Source organism: Primulina tabacum, chromosome 10 (genome assembly GCF_025594145.1).
Source record: "Primulina tabacum isolate GXHZ01 chromosome 10, ASM2559414v2, whole genome shotgun sequence".
NCBI lineage: Eukaryota > Viridiplantae > Streptophyta > Magnoliopsida > Lamiales > Gesneriaceae > Primulina > Primulina tabacum.
Genome location: NC_134559.1, coordinates 4,070,776 through 4,084,949, shown reverse-complemented (window position 1 = coordinate 4,084,949; position 14,174 = coordinate 4,070,776). Strand labels below are relative to the sequence as shown.

The window sequence follows — 14,174 nt, the reverse complement described above, 5'->3', positions numbered from 1 at the left end:
GGATGAGTTTTATGTTCCTCTGTCTGGGAAATGAAATTAATTGGGTATGTGCAAGTTGCTTGCCAGAGGTTTGTTTAGATATGTGGTAGATGGAGATCAAAGGAGACTTTTAACTTCATATAAACTAAAGAGAGCAATATGTTTTAAATATAGACTTTTATTCATCACAAAAAAATCTTATGAGACTGTGTCACATTTTAATTTTGTGAGACGAATTTTCGACCTAATTTATGGGAGAAAATTTATTTTTCATGTCAAAAGTATTACTTTTCATAGTAAATATACATTGGGTAGGCCTATCTCACGAACGAATATAGATTTGTGAGCCCGCCTATTGGTACGATAACTCTGTATAATTTATTATTCCTTTAAACAATGATATAATCAATTACATTTTCTAAAATAATTAATGTTAAATATTATTTAAGAAATTAATACACTGTGGAAACGTGTCGTTTGTTTGCAAGTAAAAAGAAAAATTGATATTTTTTCAAGAATATATACTCGTAGAAAAATAAGTACAGTGGACTAATTTTCTTTCAACGATAAACATAATTCTTTAATAAATAAAAAAGAAAAAATAATAATCTAAATTATCTTAAATTGAAATTATTTTTAGAGCCATTTGTAAAAAGACGTTGATTTGACTCGTGTGATGGTTACGAGAAGAGAACACGTACAAGGAACTAACTCAGTCTTCAATTTTGACTATTCTGGATAGAACGTTCGAAGGCTGGTCAAATATCCAAAAATCCCGATCCATCTCTCATCTAGTCTCATTCTCGTCTCGAAAATATCCCGACCCAAATTTTCGAGATTTTTTTCATCTCGATAGGAAGACTGATTGGATATATAATATATTTCCGATGATATTCTCGTCCAGATCCGATTATATTAATATTTTTTAAAAAAATATTATATTATATTATTATTAACACATTAAGTTTGAGATTAAAATTTTAAATATAATAATATTATTAGGTTGAAGCCCATAGAGAAATTGGAGAGCTTAAACTAAATGATTAACTAATTCATCCAAATAAAAAAATTCATACGAACAAATATCATAATTATAATTCAAAGAATATTAATTATACAAAATAAAAGATAGTTTATGATTATTTTCTCATTCAGTCTAAAGCTAGAAGAGTGAAAGGAACAAGCTGTTGTGCTCGAAAATGACACGACCTATCATCGGAAGGAAAAAATGTTTGACGAGTACTGATCGATGTCAAATGATTTTTTTATAAAATATTATTTTTTTTATGATTTTTATATTTAATCTTAAAATATTATAAGTGAATAAATAATCACTAAACATAATTCAACTGGGAATATACTAATTGATGTCAGATAGAACTTGAGAAGGTTACATGAGGTTTAATGAGACAGTGATTCAATATGCTATTTTTTTTTGTTTTGGATTTTCTTGAATTAATCAAGAAACTGTTTCAGTTTATTTGTAATATTGTACTAGAAAAATGATTGTATTTTTTAATGGTTACGTACTTTGTATGTTAAGTTCGTGTTTATCATAATTTTAAAAATTGACGTGTATTGTCCAGATTCAATTGATTAAAAACTGTGGAAGATCCTGACCCGAATTCTATAGCCCGTTCTAGGTGGAGCTCCACTTACATCTCAAAGAAACATAGCCTCAAATCCAGTTCTCTTTGCAAATCAGTTTCCGTAGTTCCACTTGGATCAAATGATTCCAAATTAGCACACGAGGAAAAGCAAATGTATAGAAAGAACAGGCGGAAGATGGGACGTAACGGATATTCTTTTCACAAAATATATGGTTCGATGTTTTTATACTTACATATTAATTAAGCATAATAAATTATGGCAAAAACTTGTGTGAGACAGTCTCACATGTCTTATTTTGTGAGACATATATCTTATTTGGGTCATCCATGAAAAAATATTACTTTTTATGTTAATAGTATTATTTTTTATTGTGAATATCGGTAGGATTGATCCGTTTCACAGATAAAGATTCGTAAGACCGTCTCACAAGAGACCTACTCATAAATTATTTTGCAGTTGTCTCGTTTAGACATAATATTTTAAAAACATTTTTAGTGTTTTATAAGCAAAAAAAAAAAAAAAAACTATGTTGTATTTAGATAAGATTTGTATAAAATGTTTTTGAAAATATTTTTTTTAATGTTATTAGAGTTAAAGAACAATTGAGAGATTTTTTTTTTATGCTTTTAGAATAATCAAACATCTCGTCAATTCTAAAAACATTTTTATACAATAATTGTTCGGACACACATTTATTCTTAAAACAACTTTGGATATTAAAAGTGTGAATTTCCGCTAGCACTAACCATGAGGTTCTTATCTTACTTAAAAAATATTATAATTAAGATATACATCATGCATATATATATCAGGATTTTCTTATATATTAATTTATGAAATATTTATCATGAATTTGGAAAATTTTCATTTTAGTACACCACACGAGTTTAATTAATATAAAAGAATACGCTCGTTTTCTTAACGATATAATTAAGCATGTATTTAGCTTACCAAATAAAAAAAAAACCCAAATGTATTCATACTAATATTGCATGAATATTATTGCATATGAATAGGGAAATACAACGTTAAACAACTAAGCACAACAAAACAAATCAAATAAATTAACTTTAACGCTGCCTTGCTTTATATTTTCCATCTAATTCTGTTCAGTTCAAAACTCTCAAAGAACTAGCTGCACATTGTATTCTCTCAGGTTTGTTCCTATTTTCTTGCTGCACTTGTTTTTAGAAAATGGCTGCAAATTAAAATAAACAAAAATTTTGTTTATGGTTTCAGCTGGTTTAACATGCATACATATAAAACCCTAATTTCTTCCGATTTTAGCAAACAGATTTTTGGTGGCATTTCTTACTTTTTCTTTTTAGGGTGTGTTTGGTTCATGGGATTAGGTGGGTTTATGATTATTAAATCCACTTAATCAAGTGTTTGGTACGATTTTTATTTAACCAACTCAATCCCTCCTATAAATAATTAGGTTATATTAGGTAGGTTAAAATAATACCTCCTCACCCCCTAGGATTATTTATCCCACTATTGATCCATCATATTTTTCCAATTTTACCCTTCTCCTAAATCCAAACTCACCACCACTTCCTTCCACCGACCGCGCCCACCACCAACCCCTGCCGCCGCCTCTGCTTCCGGCCGACCGCCGTCACCACTTCCGACCGACCAGCCCCACCACCGGCCGACCGCCCCCGCCCCCCGCCGACACACAAATAAAAGGGCAATTTTGTCAATTCATCAAAAAATTATTAATTATCACATTTTTATCCATCATAACAAACATAATATTATTTTATCATTATATATTATATTTCTACTTCAATAATTCTTTTTATCATTTATCTCTTAATCATTTCATTATTCTATCCTCCAAACCAAACACAACCTTAATGTTTTAGTCCTCAGAGATCAGAAATCATGAGAAGACAGGGGTCTTGCTCGAAATGTGGATTTGCGTGTGAGTTTGTTTTGTTAATTTTCGTCTGGGGAAAGAAATTTGTCGGTATGGATTTGCATGTAAGTCTACTCCTATCGGTTTGATCTGTAAATTCATATGACGGGTGAGACATAAAAAGGGGGTAATTTTGAAAATAAATAAATATATATAATATATATACATATATGGAAATTTTTAATATTTTCTTTTCAGTTAATTAAGGCAACAATTGAGAGGTTGCATGATTTGCACGTCATGATGTCTTTTAAGTTTAAAGTTGGACTTTAATTTATAATTTTTAGGGATAATTTATGGTCAATCTGATGGGTTTCGAATATTTGTTATGCATGCATGTCAAGTTGAAGTTGGCTTATATATAGCTGGATATGTTCTCTTTGTTTAAGCACATTTCCAGTTAGATTAGCTAGTTTGCAAACGAATGAATGAAATTAGACAGGTTCCTCGACTTGGAGAAGCATGAACCCCACAAAACCTGTAGTATGCAACTCATGCAAATCGAAGGCGAATTCGAGCAAATCGGGTTCTACCGATACTTCGAAACAAGCGGCCGTGGTTACTGAAACTACTGGTCATCCAACAAATCCAATATCATGCGACATAAAACCTTCGACCTTGTTGATCAAAGAAAACAATCCAGATAGGAAAGTGGATCCGGGTGGTCTCTTTGTATTCGGAGCGAATATATCGGACCATGTTCGAGTTGATCAACAAGAACCAACATCAAAGGGAAAAGGAAAGGGTGTCGCTCGTGGAGATGGGCAGAGTTCAGTTGAGATTGAAGATCATTTTCATACTGGGTTAAGCTTGAAATCTCCATTTACACTCGTTGAGAATGATATCCATGACGAAATAAATGAAGATGGTAAAAAATATTCTTTCACAAATAAATTTTTGAATGCTCCAATTTATAGAATGTTAACATGTTTACTCTGTACTATCAGAAGAAATGGCCAGAGTCAACAAAAATTTAAATAATATTTTTTTTTATTTCGATCTTATGAGCTAGTAAAATCATATCACCTTCAAAATTTTGTACATTTTTCAAATGTACAGCTTCTGCATATATTAATTATTTCACTCATAGATCTGCTTAATTGAGTTATAATGTTGAAAATCTTGACGAAATAAGATGGCTCATATTAATATTTTTTTTTTAAAAAATGCATTTTAAAATTATTTTCCAAGTGATCTTTGAAAGTTTTTGTTTTGTGATCTACAGCTGCCAAGAAATTATTGCGAGAGGAATTTGAAAAACTCTCCTTTTGGAATGCTTGCAGTGTTAAGAAGAAGAAGAGAAACAAGCTTCCCCAGTTTACACCATCACCAATGGAAATGCTTTTCAATCAGCTATGCCATATCAAAAAAGATCTAGAGATCGTGAACAACAGCTTCCCAAATGAAAAAGAGAACTCTAGTTTATATGATGATATGTTCATTTACCAAAAATGCAATTTTATACCTGAAAACGAGATTGGCATAGGGGCTATGCTCCTGCCAAATCCTTCAACGGAACTCAGTGAGCTAAGATTGTCTGCAGAATCCAAGGAATTCGTCATTAAACCAGAGCCATTGGAAGTCGCTAAGCCGGAATCGTCTACAAAGGACGTCAATGAAGCTTCTTGCATGATAGTCATAAAAAAAAGCTCGTCAGAGTAAGTATTGATCCCATATTCTCGTAACAAAAACTCGTCAAAGGCTTTCAAGAACATTAGAAATGGGCCATGTATGGCTAGCTTGAATCGTGTACTGTTTTGATATATCCATGTTCTTGCATAACAAGACTTGCATTATTTTAAATAATTATCTTGTTATGGAATTTTCATGTTAGTTTGAGTTGTTCATTGAAAGTAACATGTTTTGATTACAGAGGCAGAAAAATTATTTTAAAATAAAATATTATTAGTTTGGTTCATTGTGATTTGTCAGTGCAAAAAAACATATTATCCAACGACCAACATTGATCTAAGTATATGAAATAACATTTGACTCCGTATAAAAAAATATCAAATCGACGATGAACATTAGATGACCTTAAGACTATAACATCTTGTTAATAACTTATAAATTATATGATACCAAGATCTCAAATCTGAGACGAGAAGATCTAAATAAGTTTAGAATACAGGATGAAATCATGTCCACACCCATTTTGGTTACATGCTATGCAAATTTATTTTCAATTTATGTGGATTGATTTCGATTAATTTTTAGTTTACGTGGATTGATTTTTAATTCATTTCGACTTATGTTGACGGAATAAATTGAGTTGACTGATTTTCAATTCACGTCGACTTTTTTAATTCATGTAAATTAGTGTTGACTGAGTTTCTAAACTATCATCGACTTATTTTCGTTTATTTTTTTTTATCATTATTATTAATATATATTTAATAAAAGTTGGAGTGGGTTCGAATTAGGTGGGAATAAAATAAGGATAAAATACTCAAAAAACATTCAATAGAAAGTCTCACCAAAAATCGCGGAAGCGCGTCTGGTTGATACCGTACCACAGTCTATACCCACGCCACCAAATTCTCCGATCACCCGCCGCATGGCTGCCGCGAGCAGCTTTTCAAATCAAGGTGCCATTCTCAATTCTCTGCTCCCTGTTATACTGCTGGTGCTAGTACTAGCTGCTGGATCAGCTGAAGCATCTCTTCACATCTATGATCGAGATCCATTCCGAGAAGTCGGTAATGCCTATCTACTCTCAGGCGGAAGCGAGGGCGTCGCCGCCTCACGCGTTTCAACTGACCAGCGGGGTCGCTCTTATATCAGGTATACGTTTCCTCTCTCGTTTGTGTGTGCATGCGTGTAATCCATGAACCTGCTGGCGGTTGCTTAGATCCACTTGAAAATTGTGTGCATTGTTGAGATGCATGAGTTTTAGTGGGGTTTTTATGTTATTAGAGAAAGGAAGTGCGTGGATTTTTCTATTAGTTCCTAATCAGTCACTACTTGATGCATACTGGTAAACTGTGCGTACATTTTCTAAATCCACGGAGTCAATTGAAACGGAATGCTTGCTGTCATTAAGCGGAGTTTAAGTCTGGTTGTCTGGTTCTTGCTAGTCGGGACTTAAAATTGGGAACTTGAGGAAAAGCTCTTTGTCTTGAATTTCATTGTGATTGATAAGACGTCACATGCTTCCCGGAGATGGTGGAATCTGAAAGTGCCGTTTTTGTTGCTGAATATTGTTTTGCCGGTTCAAAAATTACATTTGTTCGACCTCGGGACTCCCACTGACTTGATAGCCCACTTTTTTTGACTTGATATTCCTTGCGTGCTCTCTCAATTGATTTTGAGTGCCACCTGCTGGTAGTGGATTCCAGAGTTGTGAATGACACTTCAGTATCTTGCTGTTCTTTTATGATCTCTTGATTTTGGATTCAGAAATAGAGATCCTTTTACCGATTACCCATAGAACTAAAGATTTAAAGATTCTATTGCTTTGTCATGGTTGGATGAAAGCCATGGATATGGGAACTCCATACCATTTTGTCTGAAATTAATTGATTCATATCTTGAGAACATTCACCTGGAAGAGTTACGAAACAAAACTCGGTTTTTTGTTCATCTTTTGTAGGTGCGTGTTGTTTATTGACACACAAGATGGTTCCGTTGGTTTTTCCTTTGTTCATGTGTTATTAATTGTTGAGGTATCTATGCATGGACATCCTAGGAATCCTGAAACTTCACTACTTAGTTTCTGTTTCCTTTTTTCCTATTGTGAAAGGAAAATACAAAATTCATCAATACATGCCTCAAATATTTCTTTTCTTTTTTTTTTCTTTTGTCATTTGATTTATGTCTGTGTTTGCGCTTGCACGCCAAACTCAAAATACAGTTAATTGGTACTTTTGTGGAAAAAGTATTCATCTTTATAGGATGTTCCTGGCGTTAAATAATTTGAATTTTTTTGTCTTTCAAAGCAAAAGCAAAGTGCCACAACCATGGCTTTCTTAATAAATCTTCGTTTTGATATTTGTGCGATTACCTTTTTAATTTTAAACTGATTTAGGTTTGAGAATATCACATTCTGGAGTGACATAACTGCAGACAGGCAAATGGCAGATGGTAATAAGTTGGTTCAAATAGTAATTTTTGAGGCAGCTGACCGTGATAAAATCGGCGGATCTGCTTACGGGGGGCAGAGATCTATTTGTTGCACCCCTGATCTTGCCAAACTGGAAGATTGCAAAGAAGGAGAAGTTATAAGGACGCTGTCAGCAACTGACAATAACTGGCCGGTTGTGTTCAATGTTTATTTTAGAGGAAACTCGTTATCTGCCCATGTGAAAAATAACAAGGAAATCAACATTAAAAAGACTGGCATGTACAACCTATTTTTTATTACATGCGATTCAAACCTGAAGGGAATGAGGGTGACTGGGAAGACCGAGTGGAAAAACCCTGATGGCTACTTACCTGGTCGGATGGCTCCTTTAATGGGTTTCTATGTATGTATGGCTGCCGCATATGCAATCCTCAGCATCATCTGGTTTTTCCAGTATGTGAAATACTGGAAAGATGTTTTAATGCTGCAACATTGCATTACTTCTGTTGTCGCTCTTGGACTGTTGGAGACGACTTTTTGGTATTTTGACTATGCATATTTCAACAACACCGGTACAAGGCCTATGGGGATCACAACCTGGGTTGTGACAATTGGAGCCATTAGAAGAACTATTTCACGCCTTCTGATTCTTTCTGTTGCAATGGGCTATGGTGTTGTCCGGCCCACGCTTGGCGGTCTTACACCAAAGGTGCTTCTCCTTGGTATAACTTATTTCTTGGCATCAGAAATGCTTAATATTGCTGAGTATGTGGGTACAATAAATGACAAAGCAGGACGAGCCAGAGTCTTTCTTGTTCTTCCTGTTGCATTATTGGATGCCTTCTTAATTTTGTGGATATTCACTTCTCTTTCCAAAACACTAGATCAACTCCAGGTATCATTACATTTAACACCTTCATTTTGTGATTGAGTTGTGTATCCGCCATCCGGATTTCTTTGTTATCTTCTCTACTATGCTGCACCTACCATATTTTTTACCATACTTCCGTGTTTTCAGGCTAAAAGAAGTTCAATTAAATTGGAGATATACAGGAAATTTTCAAATGCTCTAGCAGTTGCAATTGTTTTGTCTGTTGTGTGGATTGGATATGAGGTATGTTCTTATTTCAGCTTATTCTTTTCCAATCCGCTCATAATGAAGTTTCTTTTTCATGTTAGATATCATTGTGATGATAAAAATTTATGTACCGGTAGGAAAACATTTTTCTTCGGAATTTGCAGAAACCTGGATATTGAATATGAATATCATTAAACAAAAAATGTTGTTGCAATCTTTAGCAGGGGTTATCCTGCCTCCAGACCTGTTGTCCTTGATGTGGATAATACAATCAAGGAAAACTGGAGTAGGATGTAGAATTAAAACAGAAATGAAAATTCTTTTATCTCCAACTTAAATTGAACATTAGGTTGTATTTTGATTTCCATACATCACTTACTGAGAAACGTCCATTTGTACGTCTGAAAAAAATTTCCAAATTTTGTTATTTTTGACTTTTTCACAACTTTGTTTTGATTGCATATATTACTGGAGATTGGGGACTAACATTTGATTACCTATGACTCTACTTCCTACAGGTTTACTTCAAGGCAACAGACCCCTTCAACGAGAAGTGGGCTAGTGCCTGGATTATCACTGCTTTCTGGGACATTCTTGCATTTGCGTTGCTTTGTGTTATCTGTTTCCTCTGGGCTCCATCACAAAGCTCCCAGCGGTAAATTTTAAATTTTTTGTTTAATGCAGCCCTTTTCTTTTCACTGGAATATATAACAAGAGAGAATATGACCCGCATTGCAAATTTATCTCACGTTGGAGTTTTTGAAGTCTTCTACCGATCTACCCTACGTACTTGCAACATTCCTTTCGAATTCTAAATCACACAGTTGACAATGTTAGACAATTTCGGATTTTATTTTGCGAAGAAATTAATTAGTTGATTAATTTCGGGTGTGTACAGTTGTAGGACCTCCCTTTCTACTTATTATATTTGGCAAACAATGTGGCTCATTACTCATAAACACAACATGATTTCTGCCAGTTACGCATACTCGGGCAATAAGGAAGAAGGGAATGATGAAGAAGAAATTGAATCCCTTGTCAAAGAAACTCCTCAAGGCAGTATCGGTTTAGTAAGCCTAGATAAAAAAGATGGGGATTCTTCTGATGTGGATGAAGAAGAAGAGGGTAAGAGGGAATGACTGCAAGTAAAGAGCATTTCGAAACATTTGTGCAGGTTTCTTAGTGCTTCGGAATATATAACATGAGTATACCAATTATGTTAATTCTTTGCAAATTCTTGATTTTCTCCTGTAGGCCATCTCTACTTTTGAGGGTTTTACAGAATGTTGTCGTGTTAATCTTATACTGTTGTGACAGTTCAAGAAACATGGCCATAAATTGATGAGGTCATCAGGATATCACTGGCACTCATAATTGCCATATCGTGTAATTGTCTAGAATTTATATCCTGGTCTGATGTTATGGCCAATTTTTAAAGAAAAAATCCATATTCATTTTTTAAAACCATTTGCAAACATTATATATGTCTCACGCAATTCCCATGCCAATTGTCAGCCATTCATCATTCGGATCAGTCTATGTTACATTTGGAATAATACGTGACTGTCTTACATTCGGAATAATACCTCGATGTTTTATTAAAATGTATGGCAAACTCATCCTTCACGCAAAAGTCACGGTTTTTTTGGAAAAACTACAGGCACCAACACCCACGACTAGAATTTTGCCAAAAAGAAAGAAAGGTTGTTTCGATATATATGCTATCCTTTTTAAAAATATATATATAAATACTCTATTCCAAGTATCTCAGAATTTGAGGGGATATGGAATCGCAATTACCATTACAATTAAATTTATTATTTATTAATATTGGGTTCTTAAAACAATATTAGTTTTCAAAAGGGATTTGAAAGAGTTGATTAAACTTATTGAAACTCTTCCAAAATTGATTAAACTTGTCGGGAACTGGAGTGTCATATAAATTTGTAAAATAGACATTGAAAACGATTTTTTAACAAATAATATTAATTTATGTTTGAAATTTTCGTGTGAATGATAATTATATTGAAATATTTTTAAAATAGTATGTTTGATTTAATGAATTTTTTTCTGGAATTGGTGAAGAGTTGAATCGAATGTAAAGATTTACAAGGGGAAGTGACGAAGTGCGGAAATCAATATTTAATTTTTAATTTTTTTGGTAAAAGAATTGAAAAAGAAGTGATAATATTTTAGAGATCAATTAAGGAAATGATACAAATACCAACATTGACCATTTTGTATCTATTTCCAGGCTGGGTATTGTTCCTCCACGAACAGATGCTCCCAAAGTAGAACTATAGACCTATTTATTACTTTTAGACATAATCAAAAGAAAACATCTTTCCAGAGATCGTAAAAAGACCCATGGTGTAAAAAGTAGAAATAAGAAAGACACTGCTCAAAAAAAAAAAAAAGAAAAAAAGAAAAAAAGAAAGAAGAAGGCATACTGTAAAACAAGGTTAGAAAACTATTCAGAGGTTCACAATACTATGAGAAACTAATAAAAATCTGTAAGCACCATCACAAGCCCGAGGGAAATGATTCTTGCATTAAATGATATTGCTGTTTCTCTCATTCCAGAGTTTAAAGATATATAAAACAAGATATGGACCATTAAAATGACATCTTCCATTGGTGAATTCACATAAAATGTCAATAATAACATTACACCGCAATAAATGCGGATTCTACCATTTAAAATTAAATCAAACAAGCAATTATTTACCCTCCACATTCCTGAGCTATCCTATCATACAACCCACAAAAGTATGGAATGCTAATGAGAAGTGTGCAGGGAAATGTTAAAAGTACAGTCAAGCCCTTCTACTCCTGTATCAAGGCCATATAATTTTTTGATTTTGCAATCCAAACTCTATGCAACGGCATCACTACCTATCTCCGGTCTTCATTTGGCTCTCTACGCCTTCTCCTCCTCTCTGTACGCCTCACAATGAAGCCACTTTGATGACGCAGATGACCAACCAGTGGCATATCATTGTTTCCATCACCTTCATTCCCATCATTGTTATCACCATCTGGATAAAAGGAATCAAAAGCACCTCTTGTGTGTTCACGATTCTGAACACCTCTACCTACTGTGCGGTTTGAGTCTCTTTCATCTCGCCTCGCACCCCTATAAGGTCCACCATTATCTGGATAACCAAAAGCCTGCAAGAGAAGAAACAGAGACATAAAATCCCGATCAACTCCCACTTCAAAACCCCCATTCTGCTCCATATCATCTGCATCGAAACCCTCATCATCTGAATCGGAACCATAGTGGTTTCCCTCAATCACATAATCACCAAAAAACACTGCCCCTGGCATAGATGACCTCATGGTGCTAATCACATCTTCCCTTTCCCGCTCACGCTCCAGCCTACTCCACTTCGTTTCCAGAGCTGGATCCACTTCACGGGGCTTGGCAGAAGGGTGATAAGCCCTCATATGTTTCCTCAGTTCTTTGAATGTTCCAATGAACGAGCAGTTATCTTGCATGCAATTTCGTTTCTTGGAGTTGAAATATTCTCGTGCAGGCTCCACGACAGTCCAGCCCTTCACTTTACCCCTACACAGTGGGCATGCAAGCTCCATGGCCTCACAATTCATAATAGACCAGCCAGATGGTGGAGCCAAATCTGGATTATCAAGAGAATCTTGAAAAGGACAGTTGTCAGCAGAAGATACTTTAGAGTATGCCTTCTTGTACTGGTCGAGGCAGTTGGAATAGCGGAAGCTTGTCCCACACATGTAGGGACGGCAACCTTTGTCATGGGAGGAACACAAGAGAAGAACAGCGTTGTGGGGGCACTCCATGCACACGGAACACGTAGCACCTTTCCAGTCCTTTGCAATGCTTTTGGAGCTATTCTTCTCATGAGTTCCCTCAGTTTGATTGTAATTTGGCATGGGGTATGGCTTTGGCCTGCACTGTCTTGAGGTAATTCCCCGTCTTCCCCTGATGCCTTTTGCCATTTTCTAGATATAATCTGCACACCAGTTTTGCAAAAATGGTTGAGGTTTTCAGACTAGTTGTACGGACAAACTCAACGCTAAATACCACAAAGTGGATAATAGTTTGTAATTCTCTCTGATAATCTAATTTTGATTTCAGTTTGCTTTCAAATTATTAATAGGCCATTATGAAAATCTGGTATTGTCCAAGATTGAACATGTATTCATTCTAGCTAAGGATTTCAAGAAAATATACACCAGCACAATGAATATCTATGCCATGTTTTCTGTAATGGATCTTCTAGTACATCATCAGACCATTAGGATTAACCTAGTGAACAAATAGCTTCCTCAAAAAAGAAATACATAAATAAAGAAAAGAACTAAAGAGTGCTAGGAGTAAGCAAGTAAGGGTATGCTCAAGAGAGATAAATAGAAAAATCAAAATAAAAGTTGAGTTTCATAAGTCAAAGATGAGTATAACCACGGAACCCCGAAGCAAATTTTGTAGCTGCTGTTGTTCCAATCAAAAAGGATCCGAGAGTTGAAAAGTATACAAAATCGATCACCAAATACACACACACTCATTCGAACAAGAAAATCAAATTAGGCAAAGTGCCAACATCAGGCACATCAATCAAGCTAAACAAAAACTGGAGCCAACAGCCTATAGCATAAGCAATTAAAATACAGATCATGTGCCATGGCATAAGAAGGTATCCAGAACACGAAACAACGAGGTACAAGCAAAGAATCACGCAAGGTAACAGGTAAGGAAATTTGATAAATTAGAGATCATTATACAAAAATCTCAACCCTGTGACCAAAATGAACTGTCTTTTCAATTAATTAATGACAAAATTACAAGATGGATGGGAACTATTAAAAAGAAAACAAATCAATTCAACGATAAAGGCACCTAACCACTGCCTTCGAACGCCTCAATCATACATTACATCCGAGATCCTCAATCTCTGACCAAAAAATTAATATATTATCCAGAAATGAGAACATCTTACCTAAGGGTTAACTTGGGTATGGAGAATCGATGGATGAGAAATCAAAAATCGAGGCCAGAAATCGAAAATTATAGCGGAGAGATCGAAGGAAGGAAATTATATCGCTGCCATTTCCCAAAATTCAAGCTGTAAAAATAAAAAAAAAAAATCAAAGAAATCGAAAAGAGAAGAATTTTATCGAGAGACAACGGACAGCTAAAGAAAGAGGAGAACCATTTTGAAAGCGTGCAACATGAGGCTCTGTTTGGCCCACTGCACTGGATCTAGGGGGATGAGATGCTCGGCATCTTCTTCTTCTTTTTTAGTAACATGGAATAAATAAATTTGATTTTTTAAAAATATTAAAACAAAAACACTTTTTAATATTTATTATCTAACGTCAAAACTGCTTCTGACTTTTTTCACTTTAGAAATTATTTAAATAATTTTTTTAGATTACGTCTGTTGTGAGACGATCTCACGAATCTTTATCTGTGAGATGGGTCAATTCTACCGATATTCACGATAAAAAAGTAATAATCTTAGCATAAAAAGTAATATTTTTTC

At 34.5% G+C, this 14,174-nt stretch overlaps 2 protein-coding genes across 5 annotated transcripts; one reads left to right on the top strand and one right to left on the bottom strand.

Moving 5' to 3' along the window:
* The first annotated feature begins 5,966 nt into the window (after positions 1-5,966).
* LOC142505700 (uncharacterized) lies at positions 5,967-10,132 on the top strand. Its single transcript, XM_075618784.1, has 5 exons — positions 5,967-6,295; positions 7,539-8,469; positions 8,593-8,688; positions 9,171-9,307; positions 9,632-10,132. Exons 1-5 carry the CDS (start codon positions 6,069-6,071, stop codon positions 9,789-9,791), a joined length of 1,551 nt encoding a protein of 516 aa, XP_075474899.1. The 5' UTR covers positions 5,967-6,068; the 3' UTR covers positions 9,792-10,132.
* A 1,131-nt stretch (positions 10,133-11,263) lies between these two features.
* Positions 11,264-13,937, bottom strand: LOC142505606 (uncharacterized). Of its 4 annotated transcripts, none has more exons than XM_075618670.1 (3): positions 13,842-13,937; positions 13,529-13,754; positions 11,264-12,644 (listed from the first exon to the last, which is right to left on the bottom strand). In XM_075618670.1, the coding sequence occupies exon 3, from the start codon at positions 12,628-12,630 to the stop codon at positions 11,548-11,550; it is 1,083 nt and encodes a 360-aa protein (XP_075474785.1). In that variant the 5' UTR covers positions 12,631-12,644; positions 13,529-13,754; positions 13,842-13,937; the 3' UTR covers positions 11,264-11,547. The 4 variants fall into 4 exon arrangements, with proteins under 4 accessions (XP_075474785.1, XP_075474783.1, XP_075474784.1 ...); XM_075618668.1 differs by having other exon boundaries at positions 13,629-13,754; XM_075618669.1 differs by having other exon boundaries at positions 13,529-13,915.
* Positions 13,938-14,174: the final 237 nt, after the last annotated feature.

Bases quoted from the DNA above. Each gene is read 5' to 3' on its own strand.
- LOC142505606 (XM_075618670.1), bottom strand. From the start codon at position 12,630: ATGGCAAAAGGCATCAGGGGAAGACGGGGAATTACCTCAAGACAGTGC.
- LOC142505700 (XM_075618784.1), top strand. From the start codon at position 6,069: ATGGCTGCCGCGAGCAGCTTTTCAAATCAAGGTGCCATTCTCAATTCT. The intron at 8,689-9,170 runs GTATGTTCTTAT...TACTTCCTACAG, and splicing joins TTGTGTGGATTGGATATGAG to GTTTACTTCAAGGCAACAGA. The intron at 9,308-9,631 runs GTAAATTTTAAA...GATTTCTGCCAG, and splicing joins CCATCACAAAGCTCCCAGCG to TTACGCATACTCGGGCAATA.